Source organism: Zeus faber, assembly GCF_960531495.2.
Source record: "Zeus faber genome assembly, chromosome: 14".
Lineage (NCBI taxonomy): Eukaryota > Metazoa > Chordata > Actinopteri > Zeiformes > Zeidae > Zeus > Zeus faber.
In genome coordinates this window covers 7,187,002-7,209,429 of record NC_137200.1, presented here as the reverse complement: position 1 = coordinate 7,209,429, position 22,428 = coordinate 7,187,002, and the positions used below count along the sequence as shown (strand labels likewise).

Sequence of the window (22,428 nt, the reverse complement as noted above, 5' to 3'; positions counted from 1 at the left end):
AATAACTCATGTCCACAGGACATGTGGACAACCTGTGGGATGACAAGCGCACAGCTTTTTGATATACAGAACCGCCACCAACTCTTTGGAGAACGAACTTGCCATATTTTGGTCAATAAACAACAAATCAAGGCGTGCCTGCGTCCTTCCTTCCACCGGGGAGTGCAAAGGACTTGTCCCAATTAGTTCTGTTGTATGAGGTCGGAATTATATCGTAGTGCCTCCAAGCAGCGAAAAACGCCAGCCAAATCCCTACGCACATAGCTCGCACCCGTCTGGTTTGAGTTCTGGCACTGGGAGAGACCAGATCAACCCCCCCAAGTCATGCTCCTGACCAGCCCCCGGCCGCTGCACATGCTGACCGTTGAACAGACTGCAGACGGCTCCCCAGCAACAACGCAGAGAGAGCAACGAGAGAACCAGAAATACCCGGACAGCCAGGTGTGACAACGTGAGTCTGCCCTCACCGGAGGAGACCACATAGGGAGCCCCCACCGAGCACATCCAGCCAGGCTCATGTCCCCGCCCTCGTCCCAGGACCAGATAGAACATCCAACCAGCCGTGGCACGACGGGCCACCCCTCCACACGGGACGCAGAAGGGCAGCCGAAGGACACAGCCCCCCCCTTCCCCTGGAGACGCCCAGCTCAGCCCAGAGATAGAGCAGACGCCACTGATTCAATAAAATATGATATATTTTACAATATGTCCACTTGAAAGAGCAGAACAGACCGGCAGCTTGTGGGAAGTGCAGGTCTGCACCGGTACGCGCTCCAAAAGACAAGTTAATGTTATGCATATAATTTTGGTTGTGATATCAATGATAAGATAATAATGTTTAATGGAACATGATGCTGTGATGTGAGTAGAATAAGGGGGAAAAAGTGAGTAGAGGAGAACTTACAGGGAAAAGACACTTGCAGTATGTTGAAAAGTTTCTCTTTTCAGTGAGCCGGATCATCCGGCTCCTACGGCCGCCAGGCATTAAGTTTTATCTATGAAATTGTATGAAATATTTCATACATTTTATTCCACTACAAAACAAAATAACGTTAGTTATAACGATTATATGTGACTGGACTCAAAGTTACTTATTGAGAAACAACTTGGTATTCTAACAATTCTAAAAAGAGAATACTTTTTTTAAAGCAAAAATTGAATCGTGACCTTAAAATCGAAAGTCAAATCGTGACAACCCCTAGTCTTTACATTGAGATGTGTTCTATAAATAAATGTCACCATTGGAATGTTGTCCAATTGAGTAATATTCAATTCAAAATGGGTTGTTGGGTTTGGGTCACCTGAGGAGCCGTCACCGAGGAGAGATCGACAAAGAAACTGGAACACTGTTACCCAAAAGGGTTGATAGCTTCTTGGTGATGTTGGTCCAGAATGTTTAGGTGGGCAGAGCCAGATGGCATGAAAGTAGTGCACTGCTCATATATGTCTACAGTGCCGGGCCTATAGGGCAGATATCCTTGTTGAAGCCAGGGGGTTGCTTGGAGCAATGTCCAAACCCAGCTTTGTTTGATTGCACAAGACATTGCTGCTACTGAACCCAGCAAATTGTTGACCTATTGATCGGGCCGATATTTACGCTTTTTATTTTTATTTTTTTAATAATCTGCTCCGGCCGATCCCTGTACGTACGAGGCCGATAGACAAAGGTTTGCAGACTGGTGTTACGGACTCCATCGATCACGATGGACATTGATGACAGACAACTTTTTAAAATATATTTTATCTGCCAGGAAAAATTAGAGCACTGAAACGGTGTAAGTGCAGTTTACCGTGTTTGAAACTGAAGCCAGAGAAAGAGGGGGGCGGAGGCTCTCGCCCTCTCCGCTCAGAGCCGTCGACTAACCACTGGTGATTGGATCTCACTTCCCCGCTCTAAAATGTCGGGAATGAGCTGCAGATACAGCGGCAGCTAGGGGAGGGAGTGTGTCGCCGCTATACGTCTGCTTGTCCCCATATTGGAGTGGTCAAGAGCCGCTAGTAAACAAATACGCTATGTTTTGCGAAAATTAACACTAACTACTAAATTTTGAATTAATTTTCATGAAATTTAGTTTGTTATAAACGTGAAAAATTTAACATGATACTCGTTTGTTATTGAAATTAAATTTAGTTACTAGAGGCGGATCTATCATATTTTTTTCATTCACTACTGTGTTTATAGGAAGAAGGTACCATGCGTTCACATTGCACTTTAACAATTTTTTATTGAATATTTTGTATATTTTAAGATTTTATTTAAACATTGGACATCTTGAATGTCATTCATTTAAGACCATGGGCCAAAGTTCCTGGCTTTAAGTGTTTTACAGAATAAATGTAAAGCAAAGTTATATTTGTCTTCCTTTCTTCACGGTTTTGAAAGAAAACAGCAGGAGAGCTGTTTGGAAATACTTTGCATTTGAAGCAAAACGTGAACCTAACTCAGAGGATTCGAGTGGAGTTTTTTTTTCTCCTCCAGGCAGAGGTGCGCCATGCGTGCATTCCAGGGGCGGGTTTCCTGTGTTTTTATTTTAGATCTATTATTTTTGTGTGTTTTCTAACTTGTAACAAAATATTGAAACAACTGAGTTAAGGAACGGTCCCATTCCGCCCCGCTACAAACAAAAAACACTGCGTCACACAGCCCGTGGCTTTCCGTTGCTACGGGACTTAATTTAGAAAGAAAAATTGATGTTTTTGTGGAAATACTAAATAATAAATCCTGCACTTCTGTAACGGGGAGACTGTCTTTTTCACGACCAGACATTAATATGTTTTTTTTTTTTTTTTTTTTATCATTTATAATTCTTTATTTTTAATTCATGAGTTATTTTTCAAAGTTTAGTTTTATTACCTGTGGAAATTTAATTGATGCATTTTTTTAAATCTAAAATCAGTGCACTGCAGAAACAATGCAGACAATAACATTAGTGTTGTTGTATTTTATCAGACGCAGAAGGACAACAACATGATATCGGCATTGAATACTGGCCATTGGCCACCCCGCTCTCTCAATATTGTCATCGGCCATTGAAAAACCCATATCGGTTGACCACTTAATAAGACCCGGTAAATTGACGGATAGTGGACCTCAAACAACCTGTCAACCAGTTCCAAACACTTCTTGAGGCAATGCCAGGTGTTCTGACAGCTCTGAAACATGCTTTGACTTTTGGGGCAAGTGCAGCAATGTATGATTACTCATTTTAAATATTGAAGAACATTGTTACGCACCACTGTTGCAGAACGTCATGACTCCCCCTGCGTGATGCTGATGTCAGACTGGGTTATTTTAAATTTGATTTAATATATTTTGTTTCGGGCATCTCTTTGACTATGATTATTGTTTGCTTTGTGTATCAGTTTCTTTTTTTTTTATGATGAATGTCAATGTGTTAATATGAACAATATGTTAATCACAATATGCTGCTATATAACAGGTAGGCTCCTCCCTCATGTACTCATGTTTGTTGGACAGCTAGTGCCTTGGCCTGTCGCGATAACAACTTTATCGACTTATCGTATGATATTTGGACATGGCCTCAAATTTTTCTGACCTCAAAAGTTATCTGTGTTTACATGCGTGTTTGTTTACATCAGAATGTCACCAACGTTTTAGCCAAAATGATGCCAGAGTAAACAGCAAGGTTACCATTATCATAGCCCTTTTCCACTGCAATTAAAACCTGGAAACACCTGCTAACATTTGGCATTTGTTATTAGTGGGAAAGGTAATGCCCAGGTTTCATTCCCGGGACAAATTACTCTGAAATAGTCACAGGTTCCGGCTGCGATCAGCTGTTTGTGATGTTGAATGTGGCACACCAGAAAAAAAAAAGGCATACTCGTCTACTGGCAATGGGAAAGGTGTCAGTCTCCTATTTTTTAAGCGGGTTTACCCGCATTTGAAAAACCTGTGTATATTCGCTAACTTAGCGGGTATACCTGGATTTAGAAGCATTACTTGGGCACAACACCTAAGTGTTTTTTTCAGTTTCGGGGAGCATTCCCGTTACTCCAAATATAAACATGACAAAATCTAACCTAGATCTGCACAATTAATTGTACATTAATCGAGATGTCGATATTGGCCTCCACAATAAATTGATCGTGGCCGGGCCTATTTTATTTTCTCAGTTTGTCCGCTATCTGCGCCGTCTCAATTCGCAAAACATATTGCTGAATGATATATGCCAGCTCAAACACACCGATTAAGTTTTGCAGCCGAGTGCAATTTGCCCTTGTTTTTCGTGTGATTGCAATTATCCATGTGTGGCAAAGTAAATAACCTGGCATCCTTGCGCCAGTGAGAGCCCGCTGCAGGCTCAGTGGAGTGTTTGGAAGGTTTTACTTACATTATTATGCTATTATATTATCATGATATCAGGGGGCAGGGCACACAGGGAGAGCCATATTCAGTTCACACCTGTAAAAATGAGGGATGCAAAGGTACATTGGGTTCACGGTTTGGTATGTATCATGTTTTTGGGGCCAAGGTAACAGTACGGATTCGGTATCTTTATATTGAAGAAAAAAAAAATTGAAATTAAAAGGTGTAAAAATGTTTTATAATAGTCTGGGGATGGTAGCTCAGGCGGTAGAGCTGGTGGTCTAGTGATCTAAAGGTTGCTGGTTGGATCCCAGGCTCCTCCTGCTAGCATGCTGTAGTGTCCTTGAGCAAGACACTTAACCCCTAATTGCTCCTGATGGCTGCGTCCGTCGGTGTTTGAATGATTGTAAGTCGCTTTGGATAAAAGCGTCTGCTAAATGACTAAATGTAAATGTAAATGTAAATGTCTGCCACAAATTAGTAGTGTAACTAGTGTAATGCTCTGTGTGTATGACTTGGGGGGGAGGCGAGAGACAGGTTCATTGGTGGGTTGTTTTAATTTGTGTTGAAGTTCATATAATTGGAGGGGAGGTTTCCAGAATAGTGGATAATTGTAATATAATTTTTTGTTAATATTTATTAATTTATCTATATAATATTTAAAAAAAAGTTCACAACAAAAAATAAATTAAACCGTGGCCGTGCGACCTCTTGCGCAGAAATGCTGCGCGGCTTCATGTGGACTCCGCGCGGCTGATGTGGCCGGTGGAGCTGCAACAGTGGATTCAATAGGAAGCAGCACTCACATCAGCCGTCCTGTGGACTTGTACCATGATACCGCGGTTCACGTGTGCTCATTGAACCGTAGGGGGCGTATCAAACTGTAGATAACATACTGTGTACCGTAGCATCGCTAACAAAAATACATTGAGGATTCCCCTTATTTATAATTCCTAATTGAAATGTTATCCATGTGATTTGTTGGCTTCTATCTGTTTTACCTTGTTATTGTAATGCACACTGACTGGAAAAAAAAACCGAATGCTCGACTTGAAGAATCTGTCGACTGACAGGTTTACGACTCATTTGACTCATCGACTTTCAGGGGGCAGCCCTAATATTCAAATGCTATTCTATTTTCTAAACCAAATCACATTCGAATCTGAAAATGAACATTTAGGAGATAAATTACCTGTTTCAGCAGAAATGTATTTTTTATAAAAATGTTATGCGCATACGTCCACATACATCCTCTTTGTGCTCGCGAGTGAATACGATTTGTCCGTGCACTGCTACGTCCGCTCTACTTTTTTTTGTCCGCCACCTGAGCAGGCAGGGCTGGCTTTTCCTATAGGGAAGATAGGGGGCCACGAGTGTGGCGTGTCCGCATCTGTCTTCAGCCCACAATGTCACGGCAGTCAGTTTGGGTAGGTGGAGAGCACAAAAGTGACTGGAGCGTAACTAATGTTGACGTGTAGTTCAGCTGTATTTGCGTGTTCTTGAGCTTTGGCTGCCGTACACTTTAGTCATGGAGTTGTTTGCATATTGCTCAACGTCTGAACAACCCCTCGCTTGGGGTGTTCAGACGTGTGGAACATTTATGGAGAATGGAGTAGAGGCAACAGTGGATTGTGTGTGATGGACAAATTCACACAATAATATAATTTAGCCAATGGCAGCCCCATTTTGGTTTGATCAACAAATGGTATGTTCTAAAATGCTTGATGTTGTCAAAACTAAAAGTTAATAAGGCCTTTGTATAACATATTGGGCCAAGTTGGTTATAGTCAAAGAGTGTGTGAACACTGAACTGCCTGTTCTACTGTCCAAAGGAATCCTTCTAGAACAACATTATCATGTGCTGTGGAAAGCTAGTCATTGAAAGAAATTGTTTTTATCACCTTTTGCTAAAATCCCTCAGGCAAGAACTCTGCTAGTATGAACTCTGTGACTTCACATATATTAGCACTGTGGAGATGAGCACTTGTTGGGCAATACTGACACGACTGTATTCTGCATATAAAAGCTTTTATATACGCAGCATTTGTCCTCTTAATATCTCAAGGTTTCAGGGAACATTCCGCCTTAAGATGGCAATAGGCAAGTTCCAGTTTATCCCATGAGGGTGGGCATATGGTGGAGTGGTGGTCTTAGGTTTAAACTTTGAAGCTAAAATAATGTATGTAAATTATTCATGTAGTGTAGCATGCTGTAGTGTAGCTTGCTGAGACTACATGTAGCATGTAGTCTCAGCAAGATATAACCTGTTATGTAACCATTAGTTTTTCAGTTTAACTGTACTGTATTAGGAATATTGTTAATCCTGTGTTGAAGCAGAAGAGCATGACGGTACAGCTTATGGTCCCACCCCGAGTAAACCAGAGCATTGACTATTGTAGCCAAAGAAAAAGTCTCTTACATTCATTTCACGTCAGTGTAACCCTCTGTTCTTTTCCCCTCCATCAGGAAACAACTGCTCCGGACATGTCATTCATATTTGGTTGGGTTTCTAGTGGTGTCAGTGGCATACTGCAGCTTTTTGGTAAGTCTATATACACACATCTCGGACTGTCAATGTACAGGGTGTCCGCAGGTCCTTGAAAAGCCTTAACTTCAGTTTTTATAAATGCTTTGGCTTAAAATAAATTGGATATGATTTTACGAGGTTTTTTATGAGGAATTTCAACATGAGTACTTTGTCAGACTTTACTTATCCATATATGTATTTGTTTGTGTCTAAAAAAATCAATCTAACCTAAAGGATATTGTTGTGATAACAGGTCATGGAATCGGCTAGTTCATAACCTGCTCTGTTTCTACCTTTTGCGTACCTCTGCGCTAGGCCTGCATCATATAAGGAAAATCTGAATGTGCGATAGCGTTGTTCAATATTGCGATGATAATATGACTTGCGATAAATAAACAATCTCTGAGTACGGTCAGAGAGTGTAGCGCGTTGGTCTCTGAGCAGTAAAACGTTGATCAGAAGTGTTGCACACTGTGTTGAGTTTCTAGCAATCCAGATAATCCCTCTTGTGGCTGTGAGTTTCTGCTGGTATCCATGTACTGTTTGCCTAAATGCAAATCCCGAACACAAACACCCAGTTAATCAGGTAGGCCCCTGGCTCTTGACAGCTCATAAAATGATGGTGTCTTTTTAAGGTGAAACCTGCTCACACAATTAATGTCAAGTTCGGACTATGTGATTTCAACCTGATTTTCCACTCGCTGACGAGTTTTTGGAAATCGCAGAGCAAAGCCTCAGATCGGTCGAAAATCATAACGCGCTACCGTGAGCAACGAGGGTGTGGTGTGAACTGCTCACAACACAATCGACTGCTCCCCGAGCTCCCGCAGATGCTGGCGAGATATCAAGCAGGTTTAATGTCTGGTCGTGTCGGGATTGAGTTGGGAGTGACACAACGAGCTACAGCCAATGAGAGCAGACACACGGGGAGGGGAGGAGAAATGCACAACATACCTATTTTACTTTTGTTCTATGTTTTTAAATATTTCTTATTTAAATTCTGCTGTTTTTTTTTTTCTTTGTTTTTTTTATTTTTTTTATACAGTGATCAAGAATATAGTAAAAAAAAATAAAATAAATAATAATCCTGTCCCACGCATGACATGGCGTCATTTCCGGTGTCACTTCTCGCATGTGTTTTTTCGATCATTCATGTATTGTGAAACCACAAGACTGCAAGATTCCCGACAGGAAGTTGTACAGCGATCTGATGACTTTGAAAGTCGTCTAGTGTGTCCATGGCATAACATTAATACCGTATTTCCTGAACTAGTGACAGGGGTTTTTTTTACCTACAGAGGGTACCAGGCCTTTATTGGAAGCAGGCTGTGGGGAGAACAAGTATTTGATACACTGCCGATTTTGCAGGTTTTCCTACTTAAAGAGTGTGTAGAGGTCTGTCATTTTTACCATAGGTACACTTCAACTGTGAAAGACGGAATCTAAAACAAAAATCCAGAAAATTACATTGTATGATTTTTAAATAATTAATTTGCATTTTATCGCATGAAAGTATTTGATCACCTACCAACCAGAAATACAGCTCTCACAGACCTGTTTGTTTTTCTTTAAGAAGCCCTCCCATTCTCCACTCATTACCTGTATTAACTGTACCTCTATGAACTTGTTACCTGTATAAAAGACACCTGTCCACACTCAATCAATCAGACTCCAACCTCTCCACAATGGGCAAGACCAGATAGCTGTCTAAGGACATCAGGGACAGAATTGTAGACCTGCACAAGGCTGGGATGGGCTACAGGACAATAGGCAAGCAGCTTGGTGAAAAGGCAACTATTGGCGCAATTATTAGAAAATGGAAGAAGTTCAAGATGACAGTCAATCTCCCTCGGTCTGGGGCTCCATGCACGATCTCACCTCGTGGAGCCTCAATGATCATAAGAAAGGTGAGGGATCAGCCCAGAACTACACGGCAGGACCTGGACAATGACCTGAAGAAAGCTGGGACCACACTATAAAAGAAAACCATAAAGTAACACACTACGCCGTCATGGATTAAAATCCTGCAGCGCACGCAGTGTCCCTCTGCTCAAGCCAGCGCATGTCCAGGCCCGTCTGAAGTTTGCCAATGACCATCTGGATGATCCAGAGGAGGTATGGGAGAAGGTCATGTGATCTGATGAGCCCAAAATAGAGCTTTTTGGTTTAAACTCCTCTTGCCATGTTTGGAGGAAGAAGAAGATGAGTACAACCCCAAGAACACCATCCCAACCGTGAAGCATGGAGGTGGAAACATCATTCTTTGGGGCTGCTTTTCTGCAAAGGAGACAGGCCGACTGCACCGTATTGAGGGGAGGATGGATGGGGCCATGTATCGCGAGATCTTGGCCAACAACCTCCTTCCCACAATAAGAGCATTGAAGATGGGGCGTGGCTGGGTCTTCCAGCATGACAACGACCCGAAACACCCAGCCAGGGCAACGAAGGAGTGGCTCCGTAAGAACCATCTCAAGGTCCTGGAGTGGACTAGCCAGTCTCCAGACCTGAACACAAAAGAAAATCTTTGGAGGGAGCTGAAAGTCTGTGTTGCCCAGCGACAGCCCCGAAACCTGAAGGATCTGGAGAAGATTTGTATGGAGGAGTGGGCCAAAATCCCTACTGTAGTGTGTGCAAACCTGGTTAAGAACTACAGGAAACATCTGATCTCTGTAATTGCAAACAGAGGTTCCTGTACCAAATATTAGGTTCTGTTTTTCTGATGTATCAAATACTTATTTCATGCAATAAAATGCAAATTAATTACTTAAAAATCATACAATGTGATTTTCTGGAATTATTTTTAGATTCAGTCTCTCACAGTTGAAGTGTACCTCTGATAAAAATGAAAGACCTCTACATGCTTTGTAAGAGGGAAGACCTGCAAAATCGGTAGTGTATCAAATACTTGTTCTCCCCACTTTATAAGAGGCTGGCTTTTATATCTAATTCCCTCTTTTTAACAATAATGCATTTTAAACCAAACTCCCGTCTGGGTGCCATGCCATGTAAACACATGTATGGTGAAAAAAGGGAGAGCTGGGAGCTACTCTAAAAGTCGCACTTGTGATGGTTGCGGAAGGGGCTTAACAGTTTTCAGAGTTTGCCTTGAACGCACAACTCCCTCCTTTGAGCGCTGGCACCTAGAGCTGAAAGCGGTTAGTCCTGTTCTCCCTGTCAGCAGGTAGCTGTCGTGTTGTTCAGGGGTGAGTAATGATGATCTCAGCAGGTCTGACTCAGCCAGAAATGACAGGCAGTGGGCATCCACTTGTTAAGTTGCACAACCTGAGAGCAGCTGTTGTCAGAAGCCACTCCTTTGCTTGGTCTTTGTAGATACAGTCTAAGAAGCCCAGGCTTAGTCTTCAGTGTTTACGCTGTGTGCATTTGTCTATGGTCCTGCATTCTGCATCATAGTAAGAATATCTCCAATGCTAAATATCCCCAATATTAAATTTGAAACAGTAAGTACAGAGCGTTTGAATAAGTCCATTACAATATGTAAATTGTGTATAGTATATCACACTTATTTATTTTTAATTTTGTTTTTCTGTTATAGACAAGATATATGTTCTCCATAACTGTACAAATTAAAATGTACAACAAAATAAGAATTTTATAAAATAGTAGGGCTGGCCCCTGAAAGTCAAATTCGAATCATCAGTCGGAACATTACATTACATTTCATTTAGCAGACGCTTTTATCCAAAGCGACTTACAATTATTCAAACAGCGACGGACGCAGCCATCAAGAGCAATTAGGGGTTAAGTGTCTTGCTCAAGGACACTACAGCATGCTAGCAGGAGGAGCCTGGGATCGAACCACCAACCTTTAGATCACTTGACCACCAGCTCTACCTCCTGAGCTGCCGTCCCCCCAAAACCCATTAGTAGATGGAGATTCTACCAGTCGTGCAGTTGTTGTTTGTTTTGATTGTGTTTTGACAGTCAGTGTGCACAACAATAACAGGATAAAACGGGTAGAACCTGACAAAAAGGCATTAACATTTCAATGGGGAACATTTTAATGGGGGACTACAAATAAGGAGAAGCAGCGGAGCGTGCAGGAGAGAGGTGAAGAAGAGAGTACAGGCAGGGCGGAGTGGGTGGAGAAGAGTGTCCGGAGTGATCTGTGACAGGAGGGTTCCAGAAAGAGTGAAGAGGAAGGTCTACAGGACGTAGTGAGACCAGCTATGTTGTACGGTTTAGAGGCGGTGGCACTGACAAAAAGGCAGGTGGCTGAACTGGAGGTGGCAGAGTTGAGGATGTTGAGATTTTCATTGGGAGTGACAAGGATGGACAGGATTAAGAACGAGTACATTAGAGGGACAGCTCAGGTTGGACAGTTTGGTGGAAAAGTGAGAGAGGACAGATTGAGATGGTTTGGACGCGTGTGTAGGAGAGATGAGAGTTGTTGAGAGAAGGATGCTGAGGATGGAGCTGCCAGGAGAAGGTTTTTGGATGTGGTGAGGGAGGACATGCAGGAGGTTGGTATAAGGGAGGAAGATGCGCAGAACAGAAGGTATTGGAGGCAGATGATCCGCTGTGGCGACCCCTAACGGGAGCAGCCGAAAGAAGAAGATAAATATATTTTTATATTGTGAATTGTCCGGAAACAGACGCGAACGCGGCTCTCCGTGTGCCCTTATCGCCGTGCCCCGTTCCTCCGAGTAAAAAGACAAAAAACAGTGTGTTTTTAGTTATTTTATTTGGAGGAACGGGGATGGAGCATGGTTCGGGATGGGTATTGTTAGGATTTTAACGCTACCACTACTGCACTGCTTATTGAACCGGCACTTTTTTTTTTTTTTTAAGAGAAATGAACACTGCTTTATTTTCTGTGCATTACGCATGGAGTGGGGGCAATCAAGGTGCAATCTGCGCCCTCATCTCCTCGTGTGTGTGAGAGCCAGGCACTGGGAGCCTGCCCCCCCCCCCCGTCCATCTCCACTCCGGCAATGGAGCGGGAGGGAGAGAGAAGCAAGATGTCTCTTCTGATAATCTTATGATTTTAGCGAAAATGCTTCTCAGACAGATGTCTTAATCTCATTGCAAGTTAGAAACGGGTTATATAGCTTAAATAAATAAATATATCTATTTTTTTTTTTATTTCTCCAGTACCATTCACAGTAATGGTAACATTGGAGCGTATCTATACTTCTACAGTGTGCTCAGGGACAGCTTTATGCTCATTACATTCAAAAAAGGGCACCTTAACAGATGCATTATTCTGGAAGGAGCGCCGTCCAGACTCTACAGGTGTCCCGGGCTCTGCCAGCAGCATACGTCGCAGCCTTTGAAATTTGAAAATTGCGTTCTATTTAATTGCAATGTCGTTTTAAATTCGATTTATTGTTCAGCACTACTGGGGGGTGTCTACTGCAGCTCTCCCGGCTCCGAAACGACTTTCAGAAAATTTGGTGAGAGTTGGAAAAGCGGGGGTCGGGTCCGGAGTGGTCCGCTGCACCGCATCCCTCAACGCACACTGCGTCCACCCGTCATCTGCCCCACCTGGCAATAAGGCTGCAGGAACGAAATTCAAATAGAATTTGAAAATTACAAAAATAATCAATGTACGTTCATCCAGTTTGTTGTACAGTGAATGCACATTAGAGAGAAGTATTCCTGGTAATGCTGTGCGGGGTCTGCATCTGAGGGCACTTTTTGAAATCATCATTGTATATCGTGACACACTCGTGTGTGTGTGTGTGTGTGTGTGTGTGTGTGTGTGTGTGTGTGTGTGTGTGTGTGTGTGTGTGTGTGGCGCGTTAGGCTTGGGCAATCGTGCCAAATTTCAATTGTCCAATCGCAGCCCCGAGCCAGCTCCCCTCCGAGGAGCAGAGACCCAGATTGGGGTGGGACGGCACCTTTCTCCGGGATAGTTACATGGTTTTGTCCTTTTATTTTGCTCCTCCGCTCTTGATCCCTTGTTGTGACATTCTAGAAAGCGGCCCCAAAAAATGGAGAAAAAGACCCCCTCCTAATCAAGCGAACAACGGCTTTCTGGCGCTGCCTACCGATGAGACCCGGTGCTCGGTCCCCTACTGTGCGGGCGTGTGCTGTTGGCAGAGCCGGGAACACCTGTAGAATCTGTACGGATCCAGCCCCTTCCAAAATACTGCGTCTGGTTTTTCTGTTTTTTTTGGTTTGTTTTTTTTTGTTTAATGAGCATAAAAGCTGTCCCTGCACCTGCTCAGTTGGCAGATGAAAAAGATAAGAGTGCACAGACAAAGCTCATTCACTTGCACACACAGACGATGTAAGTGTATGTATGCGAGCAACATTTTTATAAAAAATACTATTCTGCTGAAACACTGCATATTTTTATTCTAATGTTAATTTTCAGATTCAAACGTCAATTTTTTTTCTTTTCTACAATTCGAATAGCATTTGAATATCTTACCATTTGAAGGCGTGTGTGTGTGTGTGTGTGTGTGTGTGTGTGTGTGTGTGTGTGTGTGTGTGTGTGTGTGTGTGTGTGTGTGTGTGTGTGTGTGTGTGTGTGTGTGTGTGTGTGTGTGTGTGTGTGTGTGTGTGTGTGTGTGTGTGTGCGCGCGTGCGCTCTCTCGCTGTTGGTCCTTGAGACGTCCCGCAGAAGATTTCTGTTCATCCCAAACACATTTTCTTTCATCCCCTGGACGACGGGACACAGTTAGTCCCGAGCCCTGGATCTCACTTCCCAGCTCTATATGCAAATAAAATATGTTGTGATTATAATATAGCAATATATAATACAGTATAATCTCATAGAGAAAGATTTTGAGTTATTTTGTTTCCTTAGTTTCTTACTTGTATGGAAAAGAAAAAAGGTAAACCTAACTCAGAGAATTGGAGTGGAGTTTTTTTTTTAATATATATCCTCCAGACCCAGACTGCCGGCGTGGGTGCCGGTTTTCCTTTTATTTATTTTTGTTTGTTTCCTACTTGGATTGAAACAATTTTTTTCAACAATTGAGTTCAGGGACTGTCCCTTAAAGTCCTGTTCCAAAAGAACCTGTGTCTCCACTGTCCCGTGCCACGTCACGCACCTCTCCCTATTGCTTTCCATTGTTAACCGACTAATTTAGTAAAAACCTGATGTTTTTGTGTAAATATTTATAATTTAATAATAAACCTGCCTTCCGATAGAGTAGTCTATCGGCGAGCGGTTCCCCGCAGCGATCACCAATTGGAATTTTGCACGATCGCCCAAGCCTATACTATACTGTGTATATATACCTAATTTATTGTTATTTTTACATGTTAATTATATGTTTTGTACGTTAATAAGTTATAATAATTGTCCAAATCCTTGTTTTTATAAAAAAAATTAACGGCCCTACTGCCATTTTGGACAAGTAAGAAAAGTTTGAAGAAGCTGAAGCGCAACCCCTGAAAACATTATGGTACTTATCTACTTGCAGTATGCAGCAAGTTTTAAAAACTCTTTGCGACAAATTAAGCACAAAACATTGTCAAAAGCCACACAATTTCCCCATGATGACGACACGGTGGGTTAGCACTGTTGCCTCACAGCAAGAAGTTCCTGGATTCTAATCCCGGGCCGTCCCAGGTCCTTCCTGTGTGGGGTTTGCATGTTCTCCCTGTGTTTGTGTGGTTTCCCTCTGGGTGCTGTAGTTTCCTCCCACCGTCAGAGGCATGTATGTTAGGGTTTAATACTCCTGTCGGTGCTCCTGACCAAGGCACTGGCAAAAGAGCTGTTGGTCCCTGGGTGCTGTTCTTTGGCTGCCCACTGCTGCTCCTAGGTATAGGAGGGGTCAAATGCAGACAACTATTTTCCGCCAGAGGGATTAATAAAGTATAATGAATAAATAAATGATTTACTTTGTTTTCTTCTTTGAATTATATTTTTTCTTATTATAAAAAATACAGTTGACATTGCTTATGACCAATGAGGGGGGGCTGAAAGTGAGACAGTTGGTAATCTAATGGTCAGTAATTCTCTATGTTTCGATTTATCTGAAGCTGCTCTGGTGTGAGTTTTTTTTTAATTATTATTATTCATTACACACACAATGCAAAACATTTTGATATAGGAGTAACTCTTTGTATACAATATGCAAAGCTCTGTGTCTTTTAAGAAGACTCTTCTCACACCCCAAAAAAAGTTTGAACGGGATGTCCCAAATTTTATGGATGGATTGATTTTCAAGGGGTTTCTAACCATTCGATATTACCAAGCATTTATTGAAATTCCTAACATCTTGTTAATAAATACTAAATTGCCTGATTCCTTTATCGGAGGAAAAAAAGAGCTTTCAATGTAAAATGTGTTTTAAAAATTATACCATAGAGATTTTTAAGGGTTACTTTCATAGACTGTTAACATACACTTTGCTTTGTTTTAGGACTGTACAAGAAATCTGGCAAGTTAGTATTTCTTGGCCTGGACAATGCTGGCAAGACGACGCTCCTGCACATGCTCAAAGATGACAGATTGGGACAGCATGTGCCAACTTTACATCCAAGTGAGTAATCGTACACACGCTCTGTTATTTTCTAAAACCATCCCTGGCGGCTTCGTGAGAATCTTCATCCAGACTTGCCGTCAAATATGTGTATATAAAGATGAATGCATCACAAAATAAACAGTTAATGGAGCCATGAAGGAAAAATCTGCCTCTGTCCATCCATGGGCGATGCAATGTCAACCACAGACTCTTCTCCTTCCTCCCCATGAAGTGGGAGGGAAGTGATGACCTTTTGCAAATGGTGACCAAAAATAGTGTTGATATATGAAGGTTGCTGATATATGAAGGTATATTAATTACCCTCGGACCCGCAGCACTGACAGAAAACTAGCTGCAAAATCTGTTGTCCCATTTATGGTTGGCCTGAAAGCTGTCCCAGGGGGCCTTGTTGGATTTTGGGATCATTTTTGTGTTGACAAATAAAGTTTCACTAGTCTCATGAACTGTGAAACTTTGAATGTGTTGTGGGAGATTTATTCAACCAAATTACAATTGGTTTATTAATTATTTGTGTTGGACTGTGTTGTTAACGTAAGTTGTAGCCTTTTTAAACTAAAAATACAAAGATCTTGGTCTTTGATATGACATATGATATACTATTTTATTTTATGATATTGTGATTTGTGACAATTTCATCTGGGATTTTGGTTATTGTAAACTTGTGATATGAACTTCATGTTGTTATCAATGCCTCTACTTGCTTGGCCATAATGTCCACACTAACAATGATTGGTTCTGAAATATTTCTCGAGTGTAAATATCCTCGCCAAAAACCCCAAAATATTGCCAAATGAACGGGTACCAAGGTATTCATCATGATATTTGATTAAGTCAGTATCACCCCTCATCAACCCTAGTATTGATGCAATTTAGCCAAAGCCATAATAGCGTTGAATTTTCTTACGGATAACTGAAGCTTAACCGTGACTGTTTTTATTTCCACCAGCCTCGGAAGAGCTGACGATCGCTGGCATGACCCTGACCACCTTTGACCTTGGAGGCCATGCACAAGGTGCGTGTATTTTGCTTTTAATGTGAATCACGGTTCCCAAGATAAATGTTGGGGACACACCAGTAGAATCAATACCATAACCAGTAATGATATTCACAATCAGTAATTGGACTATTGCCTCTTTGTAGTGCCACGAGTCATTCTGACGTAAGGGAACACCAGTCCACTTTCTTCACCTACCAAGTTTTATTGCCCGCAACCCAACAACAGAAAGCATTATTAGAACCACAGTGATTCTTACATTAGCTGGTTTTGTTTTCATTTTATTTACCACCTCTATTAATCAGAATTAGATGCCATTTCACCAAGTCCTAATGCACCTGGTAGAAATTTAACTTTCAGAGTTTGACTTATTGCAGTGGCACTAAATATGAATAAATCTGGAATATTTTTTGTTTGGATGCTAACACGTGTGCACACTTGTGGATCTTCCCAGCTCGCAGAGTGTGGAAAAACTACCTCCCTGCCATCAACGGCATCGTCTTTCTTGTGGATTGTGCAGATTATCTAAGATTGGCTGAATCAAAAACAGAGCTTGATGTGAGTATCTGTTAAATCACTGTTGACCCATAAAACTCTGATGGCTCTCATTAACATAGTCACTCTTGTGTTACTATGGTTAAAAACATATTATATAATTTTTTTTTTTTTTTTTTTTTTTTTACCTTTTTCCCCCCTTTCCTGGATTTACACTTTATACTGATTAAAACAGTCATATATTGCTTAAAATAAGAATAAAAAAAATCATGTCGGGTTGTTTTGTATCTATTTTTATTAAATCTAAAAATACACGTACAAACCTTAGTTTGTTTGTTTGTTTTTTTACCTCACTGACGATGAAGACTTCTAAAGTATTTAAACGTGGTATAGGATTTCAATACTCAGGCCTATTATGATCTCCTTGTCTTGCCTCACTTTTAAAGTGCAAATTATAACTTACATGAATGCTGTCTTGAAATAATATTCAGACAGCCTGAGCCGCTACATTTTTAAATGCCTTGTTGATCATCTAACAGTCTTGTAAATAATGTGAGTTTTGGTCACGGTGGTTGTGCCCGAGTGTAACCTGTCCCTCCCACACCAGGCACTAATGACAGACGAGACCATCGGTAACGTGCCTATCCTGATCCTGGGAAACAAGATCGACAGAGCGGATGCCGTCAGTGAGGAAAAGCTGAGAGAGATGTTTGGCTTATACGGACAGACAACGGGCAAGGTGAGGAAAGACGCTACAGTCCTCAACTCTAAACCAAACCATCGTTTGTCACGTTTTGTTTGTTTCATTCCACTGTATTGTTTCACTTTTTGAATCTATTTGAACTTTGTAATGTAAAAAACCTTGGTAGTCAGCAACAATTTTTTAGCTTCAATTTAATTAAAAGCACAAATTATTTGAAATATCTAATTTCCATTTTAGACTGAATTTGCTCTGTTAAATCTTTGTAGTCTACATCAGATGGAACGCTGAAAAGTTAGTCGCAATTTGTGTTGTCTGAAATGTCAACATATTGGTCTAGAATACGACCACACAGCATATTAACAGGCAGATGTGGTGTCCAGTGAACCAGGGGTGTGAAGTGGCCTTGTGGAAGAGCTTGGTTCAAAGTACACCAATGATGCAACAGATTTTTTTTTTTATTATTTTTAGATAACAAGGCAGTGAGTTGTGTTTCGTTTTTTTTTTTTTACTTTCATAAGCAGCGTCTAAGCTTGGCCATTGGAGTTAACCTTTAGGGTGAATGAAACATTAAACAGTGTGACAAATGTTCATATTTTTTTCCTTATTTATTTGTAATTATCTTGAATTCAGAATTTTTCTTACAGTGCTTTCAAAACTAATTAGGTGGATATATTTACCATTGCATATTAGGCAACTGTTTAAATGTGGAGGGAGCTCCAAATCAATTATATAAAAATGATGAAATACACCGATCAGCCACAACATTAAAACCACTGATAGGTGAAGTGAATAACATTGCTTATTTTGTTCCAATGGCACCTGTCAAGGGGCGGGATATATGAGGCGGCAAGTGAACAGTCAGTTCTTGAAGCTGATGTGTTGGAAGCAGGAAAAAAGTGCAAGTGTAAGGATCTGAGCAACTTTGACAAGGACCAAATTGTGATGGCTAGACGACTGGGTCAGAGCATACAGTGGTTAGAACTAGGCTTGGGCCGATATTTAATAATATCGAATATAGCAGTATTTGTCACAAAATGCAATATTTTTACAGTATCGCCCCCTACATTTAGCAGACACTTTTATCCAAAGGAATTACAATTATTCAAACACCGAGGAACGCAGCCACCAGGAGCAATTAGGGGTTAAGTGTCTTGCTCAAGGACACTACAGCATGCTAGCAGGAGGAGCCTGGGATCGAACCAGCAACCTTTAGATTGCTAGACGACCAGCTCTACCTCCTGAGCTGCCCCCGCCGTGGAAATGTTATCCCTGTGCATTTTGTAAGCTTCTATCTGTTTTATCCTCTTGTTGTTGTTATTGTGCACTGACTACCTGGTGAATGGGAGATCCTAATGTCAATAGTATAGTGTATCGCAATATTTGGGTGGGATAGCATCACGATTTAAAATTTTCACCCAAGTTAGGACCTCCCAAAAGTGGTTCAAGCAAGGACAACAGTGTCATTGGCGTCCAATTAATTGATCCGCATAAGGAGCAAAGTTTAGCCCGTCTGGTCCGATCCCACAGAAGAGCTACTGTAGCACAAATTTGTGAAAAAGTTAATGCTGCTATGACAGAAAGGTGTCAGAACACACAGTGCAACACAGCTTGCTGCGTATGGGGCTGTGTAGACCAGTCAGAGTGCTCATGCTGACCCCTGTCCATCACCGAAACACCTACAATGGGCACGTGAGCATCAGAACTGGACCATGGAGCAATGGAAGAAGGTGGCCCGGTCTGATGAATCATGTTTTCTTCTACATCATGTGGATGGCCGGGATGAGGGTCCGATCCGATGGAACATCTGTGGGAAGTGCTGGAACAACAAGCCCGATCCATGGAGACCTCACCTCAACTTCCAGGACTTAAAGAATCTGCTGCTAACGTCTTGGTGCTATACACCACAGGACACCTTCAGGGGTCTTGTGGTGGCACAAGGGGGACCTTCACAATATTAGGCACTTGGTTTTAATTGCTGTGGTCGATCGGTGTATTTCAAACTTATTTCACTTGTTTTTTTTATTAAAAAATATATCAAATATCAATATCAGTTTTAGAAATGTCCCACGACCCCAAGGCTGAGAATTTCTCAGCCCTGGGGTCTTGGGGCCATTTCTCAGTCTATATAATTGTATTATTTCATTTTAAGGGAATGTTCATTTTAATTATGTTTAGTAGAATTATTACCCTACTGTAAAACCAAAACTGTATAACATGGATGACAGGAAGTTAATAATGCAAAACCAGTTATTGCATAGTATAGTTGGTGTAATAAATGAGCGGAGGGCGTTCTAAACACCTTCTCTCTCGCTCTCTTTTCTGCAGGGAAACATTCCCATGAAGGAGCTGAACACGAGACCACTGGAGGTGTTTATGTGTAGCGTGCTCAAGAGGCAAGGCTACGGCGAGGGCTTCCGCTGGCTTTCTCAGTACATCGACTAAAGGAACGCCACGCCCGAGAACGCCACTGCCGCACCCGCCCCCGCCACCACCACCACCAACAGGTGCCGGCGGCGGCTGCAGCGTTTTTTCTAAGAGTCACCTGATCCCAGTTATGCAGCTGAGGTGTTTGAATTCAGACGGATGAATCTTTTCTAATCAATTTCCATCATTTTCTGCCTTCTCCCCCGTCCCATTCCGCCACCAAGTGTGATGATAAATTCATTCTAACTGTAAAGCCTTTCATGATTCTATCGGTATATCAGCGACCTCCCCTCAGCTCCCCCAAAATAAAACATCGTATTACACTTCTTTTTTTTTTTAACAGGAAAGACAGATATGCAGATATTTCTAGTATTTTACAGTCATCGTTATCATAATCATTTCGATTTTTCTCTTTTCCCCCCTCCTCTTGATGTGTCATAGTATAAAGAACATAAGTGGCCATTTATACAGCTTTCACCTTAAAGACATGTCTGTTGCCGGTTGGACATGTCTCAATATAATGAAAACGAGGGTGTTGGGGTGGGTTTTTTTTTATTTTTATTTTATTTTTTTTGAGAGGGGGCATTTTTAGGTCTGGGCACTTTCATTGATGAACACAACTTTTCTATCGTTTTGGCACAGAAGCTTTCAGAGGATCTGGAAAATAGGAGACCAAGTACAGCAAAAAAAAAATTTTGTTTTGTTTTTTGTTTTGTCTTTGTTTGTTTTTTACCACAAAATTATATTGGCTAGAACAACTTCTGAACCGCACACAGGTTTACAAGTTGTAATCGCATATATGTATCTCGCACAAACTCACTCAAAATGAAAACCTATTTTAACTGTGAATGGAAAATATTGGAATAGCAGCTTGATGACAACACAGAGACTGAGGCGACCAAAAGAAGAATGAGAAATGATCCAGCACGTCCGCTACATCCAGTATCTGTCGGTGTTAGCGGTCCGTTGTTCAGATGAGTTTTCCGGTCTTCACAGAGAGGTTCTAGTGACCAAGTTCAGATAACAGTCTGCAGGAACGGATACAAACACACTTGTTTGTTTTGTTCCCGTTCTCTCTTCTTCCCATGACTCCATGATGAGCTGAACCGACAAGGGAGGGACTTGCTGTTGTTTGCATCATTAAGAAAAATATTGTAATAAATGTTTGCAATGAATAACAGGCTAAACACATGTCCACTGTGAATGCTTTGTTCCTTTCTGTCACTTTTATTTGTCTAATTAACTGATGGATTGGTTGTTGGTTGCTCCATGCAGTTCCCTGCACACACTAGGTCTTATACAGGACGGGAGGTAAAAGCCATTCAAAGCAATTTAGAATAGTCCTCCAGGAGGTGCACTTGACAAAGTATTTTGTCGGCCTGATGTGTGTTGGTCAGCCTTCACAAGAATTGGTAACCACTGAGCCGAGCCTTTGTAGATACTAGGCATGCAACGGTACACGGTATGTTATCGAACCATTCGGTACATCCCCTATGGTTCAATACGCACACGTGAATCATATAGTGATATTGCGGTATCACACCCCGTACACACCAGGCGTGGAAGCACAAGCTGACGCGGACGCACACCGCTGCACTTGACTACTGCTCCCATGTTAACCAATGCCGCGGTTCAAACTGGCCGCGCGCGCGGCTGGCAGATGTGGAGCGGAAAAAATCAGCGTCCGCCTGCAGAATCTCATAGAAATAATTGTATATGCACGTCTGCATCATATCACCACATATTGTTTTTTAACATAATAGGTTTTACAATTTTTATTAATTATTTTAATACATTTTATATTTGAATATAGGCCCTAATGAAAAGGGAACAGACAATCATATGGGATGGATGAAGTTAAATCAAGTCATACATTTTGCACATAACTGTTAACATTGTATTTTCTTTATTGTAATATATATTCATATTCAATTAAGACTCGCTTCTGTTATTATACTGATATCACTACATTGATTCATGGTACTACAGAATCAAAATAGCTAATTCTGCTATAATTAAATGTTTAGAACATGTTGATTACTGTCCCAAATAAATAAAGTGTGATCAAAGCAAATGCACATGAGCAGAACTGCAGACATGGATGTTACTAGACTTAATTATGGCTGTGGAAAAATGAAAAGAGCTATACAACCCAAGTTCTTTTTGAGTTTTACAGACACTGTGTGACGAGAAAGTGCTTGGGAAGCCATTGCCGCAGTGGCTGGACGAGAATGTAAGTATTTTAACATTACTTTTAAATATACACCGATCAGCCACAACATTAAAACCACCACAAATAACCTTCCAATGTTGTAAAGGCCCGGCGCCGCCACAACAGCTCTGACCCGTCGAGGCATGGGCTCCACAAGACCTCTGAAGGTGTCCTGTGTTATCTGGCACCAAGACGTGAGCAGCAGATCCTTTAAGTCCTGGAAGTTGCGAGGTGGGGTCTCCATGGATCGGGCTTGTTGTTCCAGCCAATCCCACAGA

The 22,428-nt window shown here is 41.6% G+C and overlaps 1 protein-coding gene across 2 annotated transcripts in view; it reads left to right on the top strand.

Moving 5' to 3' along the window:
- The window catches only part of sar1b (secretion associated, Ras related GTPase 1B), a 28,172-nt gene extending 6,282 nt beyond the window's left edge, over positions 1–21,890 (top strand). The window contains exons 2-7 of one of the 2 annotated variants that reach the window (XM_080013245.1): positions 6,797–6,872; positions 15,200–15,319; positions 16,269–16,334; positions 16,771–16,874; positions 17,419–17,550; positions 19,840–21,890. In XM_080013245.1, the coding sequence (XP_079869371.1) occupies positions 6,815–6,872; positions 15,200–15,319; positions 16,269–16,334; positions 16,771–16,874; positions 17,419–17,550; positions 19,840–19,956 (597 nt within the window). In that variant the 5' untranslated portion in view covers positions 6,797–6,814 and the 3' untranslated portion in view covers positions 19,957–21,890. The remainder of the gene's footprint in view (positions 1–6,796; positions 6,873–15,199; positions 15,320–16,268; positions 16,335–16,770; positions 16,875–17,418; positions 17,551–19,839) is intronic. The other variant, XM_080013244.1, reaches the window with a different exon arrangement.
- Positions 21,891–22,428: the final 538 nt, after the last annotated feature.